This window comes from Sorex fumeus, unplaced genomic scaffold (assembly GCF_029834395.1).
Source record: "Sorex fumeus unplaced genomic scaffold, SorFum_2.1 ptg000002l, whole genome shotgun sequence".
Taxonomy (NCBI): domain Eukaryota; kingdom Metazoa; phylum Chordata; class Mammalia; order Eulipotyphla; family Soricidae; genus Sorex; species Sorex fumeus.
This window is the reverse complement of record NW_026606059.1, coordinates 77,283,960-77,297,345: the sequence shown is the minus strand read 5'-3', so window position 1 is coordinate 77,297,345 and position 13,386 is coordinate 77,283,960. Positions and strand designations below refer to the sequence as shown.

General features: G+C 33.3%; 1 protein-coding gene across 50 annotated transcripts in view; it reads left to right on the top strand.

The window, feature by feature from the left end:
- Positions 1-13,386, top strand: part of RIMS2 (regulating synaptic membrane exocytosis 2) — a 564,867-nt gene that overhangs the window by 293,972 nt on the left and 257,509 nt on the right. For 27 of the 50 annotated variants that reach the window (XM_056111680.1, XM_056111663.1, XM_056111731.1 and 24 more), the window contains 2 exons: positions 9,810-9,940; positions 11,816-11,987. In XM_056111680.1, coding sequence (XP_055967655.1) covers positions 9,810-9,940; positions 11,816-11,987 — 303 coding nt within the window. Of the gene's footprint in view, positions 1-5,226; positions 5,275-9,809; positions 9,941-11,815; positions 11,988-13,386 lie in introns of all 50 variants that reach the window. The other 23 variants (XM_056111705.1, XM_056111697.1, XM_056111654.1 and 20 more) reach the window with 1 other exon arrangement.

Genomic DNA, 13,386 nt, shown 5'->3' with positions numbered 1-13,386 from the left:
TAGTGGGAAAATAATACAATAGATTACTGAGTAGATCAGCTTGTTTCATATTAAGTGGACCCTAAATTTGAATAAACTTGCATTAAAATCCATAAATTCAATTGTGCATTTTCTATCCATATTATAAGAATTTTGCAAATACAAATCATCATTCTTCATTAATTTCTTCAGTTATTATCTTTTTAAAAACCATTAATATTACAATTTATATGGTAGTATTTTAGAAACATGTTAATAATATTGATGAGTCACTAACCTAAATGTTTTTGGGTATTATGACTATTTTGATTTTCAAAATCCAGATGCTCAATTTGGATAAAAACATTGTAATTTAAAACTATTCTTGGACTGATATTTTACCAACAGACAAAAATCTTTCTTAAATTAAATCAACTATGAAATTTCCCCTTTACACTTTTTTGGGGGGATGATTTTTACTTAAAAATTTTAATTAACTGAAAGATAAAGGAAAGGTAAACAGAATTAAGATGAAAATGTTTAGAAAGTCCTTTGACATATTTGTTCTGAGTCTTTTAATCACGAAGACTACAATAACAAAAGTTCTGCAAAAAAGGAAATGAGATATGATTGGAAGGTTGTTAATTGTCTTACTAAAATGAATTTTTCTCTTTATTATTCTCATTTCTAATAAATGTTAGTTGTTTATTACTATGATTATAGTCCTATTTAAATAGTCCTTCTTTAAAGAATGATCTTCTTACTGGATAATAGAAAATATGACAGTAGATACATAAATCTGTGTGTGTATATTGTGTTTGTGTAATTGGCTAAGGTGGTGTAGGGAGCGAGCAGAAGTTAGACTTCCATAAGTAAGTACCACTTTGTTGCCTCATTTAAACGTTGCCTCATTCTCAAGACCTGATTATAAATCAGATGATCGGGGAGGGAGGCAGGGTGAAAGTATTTAGACATATTTTAAGTTACACTGTGTTTCCTCGTGATCAAAATAAATATAGTAGAAAGATAAGACTGTTAAAAATATTGGATATAAATCTAATAAAAATGGAATTGAAAGCTTAATTTTAAAAAGTTTTGATAATGGTATAATTCATAGTATTTATATTTATAAGTGATGTTGGCTTAAAATCCATCTAATTGTTATTTAAAATGCTACCCCTTTTATCATTTTCTCATAACTTGAATGGGGGATGTTCCTTAAAGAAAGAGTATGTAAATTAAATCCACATTTTATTGTCTAATCACAAAAAGTACAGATGAACACATAAAAAATCTCCTATAATTCTGCCACTAAATATAAATATAAATCCTGCAACTAAAATATAACGATTCACATACATTACTATTTCAAAAGCTGTATTTTTACTTAGAAATGTATTGTACACTTTTTCTTTCAAAGTTTTTCTCTTGTAATTTCTCAAATGATTTTTTTCACACCATTTCAATTTAATTCACTAATATAGTATGTCTTGTTTGATTCTAATTTATATTATAATGATGCTATGGAAATCCTAGAATATAAATCTTGTGTAGTTTGTTAGGACAAAATAATTATGTCAGGATAATTTTCCCTAAGTAAAATTACCATAGGGAAGAAAAAAGACAAAATTTTAGATTCTTGAAATCTTTTGCTAAAATTTTTCTTAGCATTTTACCAAGTTGATCCAATTTTGTATTCACATAATCCACTACTTGTTGTTTTGACCCTATGCCAGCAGGAGTACTGGTTGCTGGAAATACAACAGTAAAAATGATCGACCTACATTTTAATGAAAATTCATTTCATTTTCATTCTTTGTCTGCAGGAAACATATGCAAGAGACCCTCCTGGTTATAACATTTCCCTTTACGTTTAACCCAATTTCTGCCAAATAGGTGATAGTTTTAGTTTTCCCTAATTATGTAGAGGTTGGGAAAAAGAATGTGTCTAAAAATATTTCTCACTGGGAAAAACCCTAGCAAGTCTTAAGGAATATTAAATGTTTTTTTTATCAATCTCTTTCACCTTTGGGATTTTGCTTTTGGTGACAATTTTGTAGTGACCCAGGACTCTTAGAAAATTATGGCAGTTCTAATCCCCGTAATTTGCAGTGTGTACACTGACCTTCCAGATGGAATTGTCAGCTCATGGGCAGCAACATTCTCAAATAGCAAGCATAAAAATAATGTACATGGATTGATTCTGTTTTCATGGTCAAGGCTGTCGATGACTTTAAAAACAAACACATGTGGTTTGTCTTCTTTTCCATGTTTGAATTAGCTGCTGTCTGTGCCTGTTGCTGGCATTGCCAAGAAAGTACCATTAATGTGTATGGTGAGAAAGCCAACAGGAGCTCGTCCTTATTTTCATTCCTTCTCTTTGGGCTCTTCTGTAACACAGCACTTCCTCTCCTCCAGATCACTGCAATTGTAGTTCTGCTGGTATTTTAAAATGAATTTGCAGTCTTTGGCTAGGCTTTCTGAGAATGTGTTAAAACAGAGCCTTCAACTCTTAAAAGTGAGAAATGGCTCAGAATTCTTTCTAGAATATTGATGCGTATGGGCACTCATGATTTTAGCCAGGATTTGTGGTTGATTTATGATGGTAACCTTTTCCGAAATTACTTTGTTTTAATATATTTTCATGATTAAATTTTCAGCTATGAGTTTGTAAATATTGTGCATATTCATTTCATTTGACGATCTAAAATTGTTAGATAATTAAAGGTATAAGAATAGGCATATATCTTTTATCTCTCCCAGGAAACTCAGTAGCCTATTTTAAGCTTTTTTTTTTTTTTTTGGTTTGCACCTCAATGTCCAAACTCATTATTCAAGAAGCATTGTGTAAAAGGTATATTATCAAGATAGCACAATTTATAGTAGGAAGTTACATTACACATGAAATAAATATTTGTTTCATATGATTTCAAATTTTTCATCTGTGTGAAGCTGAACTATTACAGATACCAATTTATGCTGAAATAAATGAATTTATATTAATTACAAATTGCATAGGATCCATAATGCTTCACTGTTCCAATATGAAATAGCTAGACTCCACAGAGACAGAAAACAGCCTCATAGTTGCCAGGGGTTGAAAACTGGGAGAATGGGAGTGATTGTTTAAAGATAGAGGAGATTTTTCTGGGGGAAATGGAAGAGTTTTCAAACTAGAGATGGTGGTGACGTTCTAGCCTCATGAACTTACTAATGTCGCAGAACTGTTCCGTTAAAAATGGATAATTGTATTCTATTTAAATTTCTCGAATTAAAAAAATTAAAACAAAGTATTTCTATTCCCAAGTGTAAGTGTATGAAGATTAGTTAATATTTAATTGCCAGAGATTTTAGACAACTGATTTCAGAAATCTGTAAGTTGTATTTTAGAATCTGGGGGAAAATGTTTGTTTCAAAAGATGAATTTGATGTCGAAGTACTATTTATTTTATTAGCAAATATTTTTGTTAATAAAATTATTTTATTTTATTTTAATAAAAATATTCCATTACCTTGGTATATTGCTAGGATAGTTGAGAGAGCAAGGAAATAAAATCTGTTTCCAAACAGAGAATCCTGTTAGTCTTCTCTTCAGCACGCCTGCTAATTTCGTTCACTCTTCTCTAGTTGGGGAGAGTTGTCCACCTCACGTCATGCAGGCAGATAAGTCTGAGTAACAAACTCCATGTCTGAAAGTTTGTCTCTTTCCTTGGAAGTGTCTCCACATTTGAGATTGCCTTAGTTTTTGGAGAGAGCAAAAGATGACTCATGTGATTAATGGTATAATGATAGTCTGCTTTTAAGATCTGCTTTCCTTAGTTTTAGATTTGTCTTCAGCAGTCTATGATGATTAAGTTGGTAAACAGGCCACTTAATACCCATTATCTGTTTCCAAATAGCAGTGAAAAAGTCTGAATTAGTTAACTACTTATAAGTCTTTGAATTAGACTGGAGAGTCATCCATGAGAAATGGAAGGAATTGGGAGGTAATGTTGGTGAAAGAAAAACAATTAAGTATCTTGAAATCTGTAAAATGTCTTGAAATCCAAAGCCCAAAGATAGGCAGCTGATTTTGAGCCTAGTTACATATTAACCATTGCATGTTTTAAGAAAGGCAAAAAAAGAAAAACAAAATTAACATAAAACCCCCACAACTGACTATTTTGGAAACATTTTCAAGATAATATATATATATGTATAGATACATATATACATATATATTCAGTCTAAGAAATTCATATATTTAAGTCTATATGATGTTTATATATTTAAATAATAAAAATAATGATAAAATAAATAATAGAAATAAAAATTTAAATATAAAAATAATTTCTATATTTAAGTCTAAGAAATTGTTTTACTTAGAACTGAGCTCTACTTTCTACCTTTATGCAATTTCAAAGCATTTTCAACTTTTGTTTGAGTATATCCAGCTTTTTTTTTTTTTGCCTTTGTTTCCTCATCCACAAATTGGAGATAACAGCAATGACCTCCTACTATTGTTGGAGGCAAAATACTTGGAGTAAAGGCATGGAAAAGTTCAAGTACTATATAGATAAAGTGAAATGAGACATGCTTACCTTTAACTAGTGTGGTTGCCAGTTAACCGTGTTATCTCTTGTTGTACATAATAAATCTGAGAATGATGTTTAAATACTTAAATCAGGTTTCATTTTTAATAAACTAATTTAATTCACTTAATTCCAGCTCATTGTTTCATTTTACTGTGTTCTTTCATTAAGAAATTCTAAAGCTCATTTGGTCAATGTTTTTGCTTTTTGTTTTAATGGATTTTTGGATAGACTACTAGAGAAGTCACATAATTACATCTATAGATGATCTTTTGCTAATAATTTCGTAAATATAAGTCTAACTTCTTTTTGAATTATAATGTTTTCTTGTGTAATCTGCTTCAGGGTGGAACCAGAAGTTTCTTAAATCATGGGATTATGATTACACTCATTATTTCAGAATACACGGCCTGAATATATGTTCATTTAAACTCAATCTTAGTTCCTGTTGCTTGCTGTTGTCGTATTTTAAAAATCTGATTTAAAAATTCTAACATTTTGTATAGTTTTTATACATTTTAATATTTGAGAAAGTTATTATATTGATGTGCTTTCCTTACATATATATATTATCATTGAAAAAAATTATATTTAAGGGATAGTTTTATGTGTTTGTTTTACTTTTGGTCTTTTAGTTCCAGCGTGTTGTCCTTTTTGGTTTTGTTTTATTGCTTTTTTCTTTAATTTTGCTTACCAGAGCCAAAGCCTTAGTAGAAGAACAACGCCTTTTGTTCCTAGGGTTCAGGTAAAGGCCTTGTCTGCCTGATAGAAACTAAAGTTGTGTTTAACCCTTACCTGTATGTTTTTGGAAAATGCGTAGTAGGAAAACCGTTTTTTGTATGTTGCTCCAAACCATATTATCGACTTACAAATCATTTTATGACCCAGCTTGTAAAAATTCTGCATGGGAATTAAAATTTAAAAAAATTTAAAGAGACAATCTTTGTTAGTGATTTTATATGATAAGCAGAATACTAAAACTCATAGGTTTCAGAGTGGTTTTCAATGTAGATTCCATTTGTATATGTGACTTTGACAGAAATAACTAATTTTATACTATTGGTATTTTCCTTTATTACACTAAGGTTGCTGTCTCTTTAAATCATTCATTATGTCACTTAACATCCACATACTCTTGCATTTTCCAAGCAATAACTCCTTGAGGAGACTGGCAAATGAATTTGTACTTTATCTAAAATACAAACTTGATGCATAGACCATATAAGATTCACGGTCACGGTCACGGTCCTCCTGTTGTTCGTTGATTTGCTTGAGCGGGCCCAGTAACGTCTCCATTGGAGACTTGGTTGTAAAAGTGTCTGGCATATCGAATACGTCACGGGGAGCTTGCCAGGCTCTGCCATGCGGGCTCGATACTCTGGGTAGCTTGCCGGGCTCTTCGAGAGGGGCGGAGGAATTGAACTCCGGTCGGCCATGTGTTGGCTGTGTGCAAGGCAAATGCCCTACCCGCTGTTTGGAAAGTACATTACTTTGAAGCAACAAAATCGTAATTTAAAAAATGTGTTGTCATTTCTTTTACATTTTTTAATTTCATTTAATTTTATTGTAATAATTGGGTACAAGTTGTTTGCCTCTTTTCATTAGGAAATTTTACATGGTAAAGTTATGTCAATATAGATCCTTATATAAAAAAGTAGTAATATGCTTCCCTTGCTTTGCTGCATGATTTTTGTTGTTACTGGTTTTAAATATTAATTTATTTTAAAATAAAACTAAAGCTATAGTTAAAATTATGTAATACAAAATGTCTACTAGTGCAACTTATGTTCTATTTAGAAAATTAAGAATTGACTATACAAAAAAAAAAAAAAAGAATTGACTATACAATAAAACTGGGTTGGTAGCTATGTTGAAAGAATGAATATGATGTCAAGGCTTTCTATTAAGTGGAGATAAAATATAAAAATGTAGTATCTATAATAATGGAAATACATTTGTTTTATTTTGAAAAATGAAAAGATATTTTTAAAAGCACATGTAAGAAATTTAGGGTGAATAAAAAACCTAGTTAATAAAATAATACTTGTTTTGATAATGTGAACTAGATATCTACTAAAAACTTCAATGCAAGCCATATAACATAAAATAAAAATGAACGTTATTAATCAAATGCCCAGTTTCACATAGTTTACAATTTTGATTTTAAAAATCAGTAACATTAGAATACAACTATTTTATATCTAGAAACATTTAAATTTTATTTAATGTCATTTCACAAGCTATGAGGTCACTGTCACTGTCCTCCCCTTGTCCATCGATTTGCTCAAGCGGGCCCAGTAACGTCTCCATCGTGAGACTTGTTACTGTATTTGGCATATCGAATACATCACGAGTAGCTTGCCAGGCTTTGCCGTGTGGGCGAGATACTCTTAGTAGCTTGCCGGGCTCTCTGAGAGGGGCGGAGGAATCGAACTCAGGTCCGCCATGTTGGCTGCGTGCAAAGCAAATGTCCTACCCGCTGTGCTATCACTCCAGCCGACCTCGTGGTGCAATGGTAGTGCGTCTGACTCAGGATCAGAAGCTATGAGGTATTGTTACAAAAATACCAAAGTCATATGCCTATTCTCTATAGAAATACAATAAAGAGTGCTATTTTTGGTTTTCCATGGCATAAAAAAACTCTCTATTCCTTGTCAAGTATTTGACATTTCTATCTCAAAAGTTTAGGTGTAATAATTTTAATGTCTCAAAATATGGAATGGCAACAAATTCTTTATATGTCTCAGAAAAACTTAAAAAAATTTAGTTCTTGTTGTAGTTAATTATGAGCCTAATCTAACAACAGTTAGTGCTTTCTTGTTTCTCAAGTGCAAACCTTATTAGAAAAAAAGAGTTTAGCCTTTCAAAAATTTTTTTTGTCTTGTTTTTGAAGTAACTAACATTCAGGTCACATTCCTTAGAGAAGAATTTTTAATACTCTGCAAAAGTAAAGCCCAGAGTTTTTGGTCTCTATAAAAAAATAGGCTATCATAAGTTGCACTTTTGGGACAAACAGTGATGTTCTAATGCCTGTTTTGTCTCATGTCTCATATGAGGCCCTCTCTCAGCTGCAGCGAGTAGGGCGTTTGCCTTGCAAGCGGCTGACCCAGTCGACCCAAGTTTGATTCTCCCGCCCCTCTCAGAGAGCCCGACAAGTTACCCAGAGTATCTCGCCCACCCCACAAGTCTCCCAATGTTACTGGGCCCGCTAGAGCAAATCGATGAACAACGGGAGGACAGTGACAGTGACAGTGAGGCCATCTCTGCCTTTTTAATTTTCCTATATAATGTCACCTTTTGTTTTTTTGCCAGGAGAAAAGCTTAGTGCTTTTCCCAACATGATCTTTCTATTTTCTAACAGTGTTAGAAAAATATATTGCCTTTTATTTCCCATTTAAGGTTGGAGGCTCTTTTTTTTTAAGTTAAGATACCCTAGTCTATGGCAGTGGTTCTCAAATGTTAACATCCATGAAGATCCCCTGGAAGCCTGTTAAAATGCAAATTCTTGGGCCCCATTTTGGTTCTGTAGTTGAGAGGTGAATTAAAGGAGTTTAAATCTTTTTAACAGATAATATTAAATAATAATGTTGCAGGAAGTTTGTGAACCTTGACTTAAGAACACTCTTCTTAACTGTTTTCACTTAGCAACTCTATCAGAGTTTTGTTTTATAGATATATGTGCCACAAATGTATAATAGCTACATCAAATATAGAAATGAACATAACAGGAAATATGAACTATAAATTTTGAATAATTTAAATAATTATACCTTCTGTTTTTTTGGGGGGGTGGAGTCACACCCGGCAATGCACAGGTGTTACTCCTGGCTTTGCACTCAGAAATTACTCCTGGCAGTGCTCAGGGGACCATATGGGATGCTGGGAATCGAACCCAGGTCGGCCACATGCAAGGCAAATGCCCTACCTGCTGTGCTATTGCTCCAGCCCCTCTACCTTTTGTTTTTATAAGAGGGTTAATCCCATTTAATAAAATCCAAACAATCTATAAGACATATATCATATAATATTTCTGTATATAATTTTATATGTCCTGAACTGTCAGTATTCTTTCGTCTGACTCAAAATTCTCATCAAAATAGACTTCCATCTTCTAGGATCAAAGAGAAGCACTCAAGAAAACCATGCTAGACTTAAAACTGAAATATTAGTAGTCCATATAATAAACATATTTAAGTATGATTAATATATATATACATATATGTGAGACATATTTCTATATTCCATGGGCTAACTTAGGTCTGTTTCCAAGAGATGAAGGAATGTTTAATGTGAAATATATATATTAAAATATCTTAAACTGCTGATAAACTGTATATATAAATTTTTTATAAAAATTATTAAATTTTATTAACAAACTTTATTAAATCAGAATTTATTAAGCCAGAATTATATGGATATACCATTTTTATATCTGAGATATATACACTCCCAAATCTTGAATTTTTTTCAGTTCAACTTCTGCTTCGAGAGCATGGTAGAGATATGCTGTCCTGGCCCAAACTTTGTTAGAGCATTAGCTCCCTTGATCTGGCAGATCAGCTCTTTATTTAGGAAGAAGGAATGGATGCAGGTGACAGTTCCTGAATCTATTGAAAGAACTAGCTGGATGCTAAGTTCCAACTCCAAATTATGGCATAGAAAAACCTTTTTTTAAAACTTGAATTATAAAAATGACCTTTTAACTTTAAAGATGTGATGCATTTGCTTCACCAATGAAAAGGTCTTTATGTCTGTGTAAGAAAACAAAAGATAAACTTCTTCTATAATGTAAATAAAACTAAGGAATTTTGATGTAAAGCTATTAGTCATTCTCACCTCAAATCTTTGGAATGTTTTGCTGTGAAATAATATGGAGCTTTTACTTTAAAATTCCCTATGAGTGCCATAGAAAAATATTAAATTCATTTTGAATACTTACTCTGAACTCAAAGAATCAAAGCAAAACACAGTGATTCTTGCTTAATGCTCATTGTATATAAAGTTCCTAGTTATGGAGTCTATTATGTGCATTGTCATAATCAAATTAGGAAAAACAAAAGCTCAAGTAATTTATCAGTTAAGTCAAATTATCTGGATTAATTCCACTATCCATTGAGGTTATTGCAGTATATCCTTTTATTTTAATTAACTGCAGTTTAAAGGTGAAATTTAAATCTGTGCTAAGGTCAGTGTAAGAGACTGAGGCAAGGGATGGGAATGTAAACATTACACTATAGTAACAAATACGTAAGCTGATGAACTAATATTTTTGCTTTTCAGATAAAACTATGGTTTGACAAGGTTGGTCACCAGTTAATAGTTACAATTTTGGGAGCAATGGATCTCCCTTCCAGGGAAGATGGGAGGCCAAGGAATCCTTATGTTAAAATTTACTTTCTTCCAGACAGAAGGTAGGACTATATAGCAAAAAAATCAATGTTCTTGAAAATGTATGAGAAATGTTCATGGTGGTGGGTATTTTAAATATGTGTTACATTGATTTTTATATTCATCTTAATATAGACAATCATGCTTAGGAATCAAAATAGTAGCAGTGAAACTGAATTTATCTTCAAACTTATATCACATATTTATAATTTAAAGTAATCCATTGAATTTTAAATTGTGTGGATTATTTCTTTTTTGTAGGGGCAATCCCCATTGGTACTTGGGGAACACCTGGCAGTGGCTAGGAGTTCACCTGGCAACTCAGAGTTGTGGAAGAGCATGGAATTCTGGGGATTCAACCCAGGGCCAACTTATGGGCATGTTCTATTTTGAGCTATTTGAGCTATTTCTTTGTCCCTCCTTGTCCCTTGGGTTCCTTATCTTTTTTTTTTTTCCTTGTCAAGCATTGCTCAGGGGGGCAGTCCTGGTAATACTCAATGTACCAGACTTCTCAGTTCAATGCTTGGGCCCAGCCTTGTGGACCTGGATCCCACTTGGTGTTGTGAGGAGGTTCCCGCTGTAGCAGAGTCTGAATATGGGCCCTGCCATATGGAAAGCCTGCACCCCAAGCACTGCATATATTGCCCGGGATCACTTTCTAAATAGTGTATGCTTTCACTCATGAAAATCATACGAATTATAGACTTTGAGCTCAAAAGTGTTTTTCACACAAAATATAGAGATAAAATGCAAGAGACCATTTGCTAGGCAAAAGAAAGGTGAGATGAAGCATAGTCCTTCTGCCCCTGGCTTCAGGCCAGGCCTTCTCCAGACTGGGTACTTTTTCCTCAGGTTGAAAGAGCTCAGCCAAGTTGGTTATTGTAAACATGTTTTCCTACTTTGGGACCTTTATGTATTTAATTCAAGTTCACCATCATCAAATTTTAGTGGGATGTCAGAAAACTCTCCGAAGAACAATCTCAACAGAGAAAATGACAAAGGAAATGTACAATTTACAGTGGTGGTGGTCACTCCCTTTGCAGAGTCTGTTATTTCTTAAGATGATAAAAATGCTCAAAGGACTGAATTTTGTAATTGGCTATTTTTTTATTTAAAAAATTTACATATAATCAACCCTTCTGAATAATGCTAATAGGAAATTGAAGCTTCTATTCACCACCCCTTTATTTTTTTAAACCTAACGAGTCCTTCTAAGTTTGAGGTAGACTTACTCGATTACAGTCTGTCATTTATGTGTGTGTGTGTGTGTGTGTGTGTGTGTGTGTGTGTGAGTGTGTATTTGGTGCCAAGGATCAAATCCAGGGGCTCACACATGAAGTATGCACTATACCTCTGAGAAGTAAACTTCTCCCTCTTATTTTTCTAATTTACTTTTTTCTATGCTTATTGCTCATTGTTTCCATCAGTTTGAATTGAGAGAACATCTTCATGCTTTTTGAAAGTGGTGTTTTTTGTTTTTTAACAACAAAAGCTCAAGGGCTTCAGGAACGCAGAAACATGCAGTGTTCAGAGAACTATGTGCACCAAAGATTAAACTTGGTTTAGTCGCATAAAAAAACACTTATTTTTGTAAAAAACAACTTACCCACTGTACTATCTCTCTGGCCCCAAGTTTTACTTACTTTTTTGAGGAAGAGAAAATTTGATTATGTAAAAGCCTTCAATGTATGTAAATGTCATTAAGTCATAAATAATAAGTGATGTGTTTTATATACCTTATACATTTTTATAGTATGTTTTAGATTTATAGTATTTGCAATACATGATAAATTTGTGGTAACACTTCACTAAATTTCTTACATGGAAAATTATGGTTAATGTTTAGGGTAAAAATTTAAAGTTTATTTTAGCTCGTATATTCTTATTTATTTTCATAGTGATAAAAACAAGAGAAGAACTAAAACAGTAAAGAAAACTTTGGAACCCAAATGGAACCAAACATTCATTTATTCTCCAGTTCACCGAAGAGAATTTCGGGAACGAATGTTGGAGATTACCCTTTGGGATCAAGCACGAGTTCGAGAGGAAGAAAGTGAATTCTTAGGAGAGGTATCTGGAATTATCTCAAAACTTATACTCTTCATGGTATCCTAAATATTTTTGTGTATATGTCTGTTCATAGTGTTTTATGTTTTGAATACCTGAAAAATTACATATCTTCAATAGAATAAATTTCTATTACTTATTCTAGAGCAGAATAACTATTGCTTTAAGATAAAACTTACCATGAAAAGCAATGGTTCTTGACAAATATAGAATGATCTCTCTCATATGTGGGATATAAAGAAACATAGTAAGGGAGTAACGAGTAGCCAAAGGCAGCAGAAACTTAGAACTGGTTTACAGACCTGAGCTTACTGTGGTGGGTGGGGATATTGAGGGGGAATCACTCTGGTGGAGGGTGTTGTGTTAGAATGCTGTATGCATAAAACCCAGTCCATTAACATTATTGTGAATCACATTGCCTAAATAAAAAATTTTCAACAAAAGCAAAAACAACTCAGTAGTTACAATTAATGACTCTAAATACTTTGACAATTTTTACATTTGCCTTTATTGTAGAAATGTTAGTGTTGTGGGGACCAGAGAGATAGTACAATGGGCAAAGCACTTTGCTTGCAACCAGCAGACCTGGGTTCAATCCCTGGACCTGCCACCTATGGTCCTCCAAACACTGCCAGGAATGATCCCTGAGAAGAAAAACCAGGAGTAAGTCCCCTGAGCACAGCAGGGTGTGGCCCCAAAGCCATCCCCAAAAAAGAAAGAGAAAAAAATAAATCTCAATGTTGAATCCTGACATGTTGGTCTTATAAGTCTGTTCTGTATTTTGGCCATCTAACCAGTGCTCAGGAGAACCCCCATTATACTCTGCCGGTTGGGCCAGATTATTCAATACCAAGCATGGCAATTCGAGCAGGCTCAGCAGTACAGAAGGGTGGAAGGACTACTCTGAATCTCTGTGTTTTACAATATTTGTATGTCATACTGGGTTGGAACCAACTGCACAACTAATCATTTACTAATTTACTCATAAATTAGTTCTTAGTCCCTGCCATGTTCCTGAAAGTGGACTGATACTTTCTAGAAAAGTGTCATATTCCTTACTGGGAGGAATTTGCAAGAGACTGGGGGCTATGCAGATGAAGTTGCAGAGAAGATGCATGATTGGAATACAGACTTGCAGTACAGAGGACGATAGTGGTTCTGGCAATAATCCACAGAGAATGGAATTGTAACACCCTGTGGGAATGGCATTCTCCGTTCTCCAGACTCCAACACATCCAAGGTTCCAACAAATCCTTGGGTCAATTTAGTAGAGTTAAGGGCAGTGACATTGAAATTGGAGAGAAAGTAGTGAGAAATGAGACTTGATGGTATAACTGATACACAGATCATTTCTCTTAGTTATCAGAAGTTTGGATTTTATTCTGTAGATAATGAAAGTACA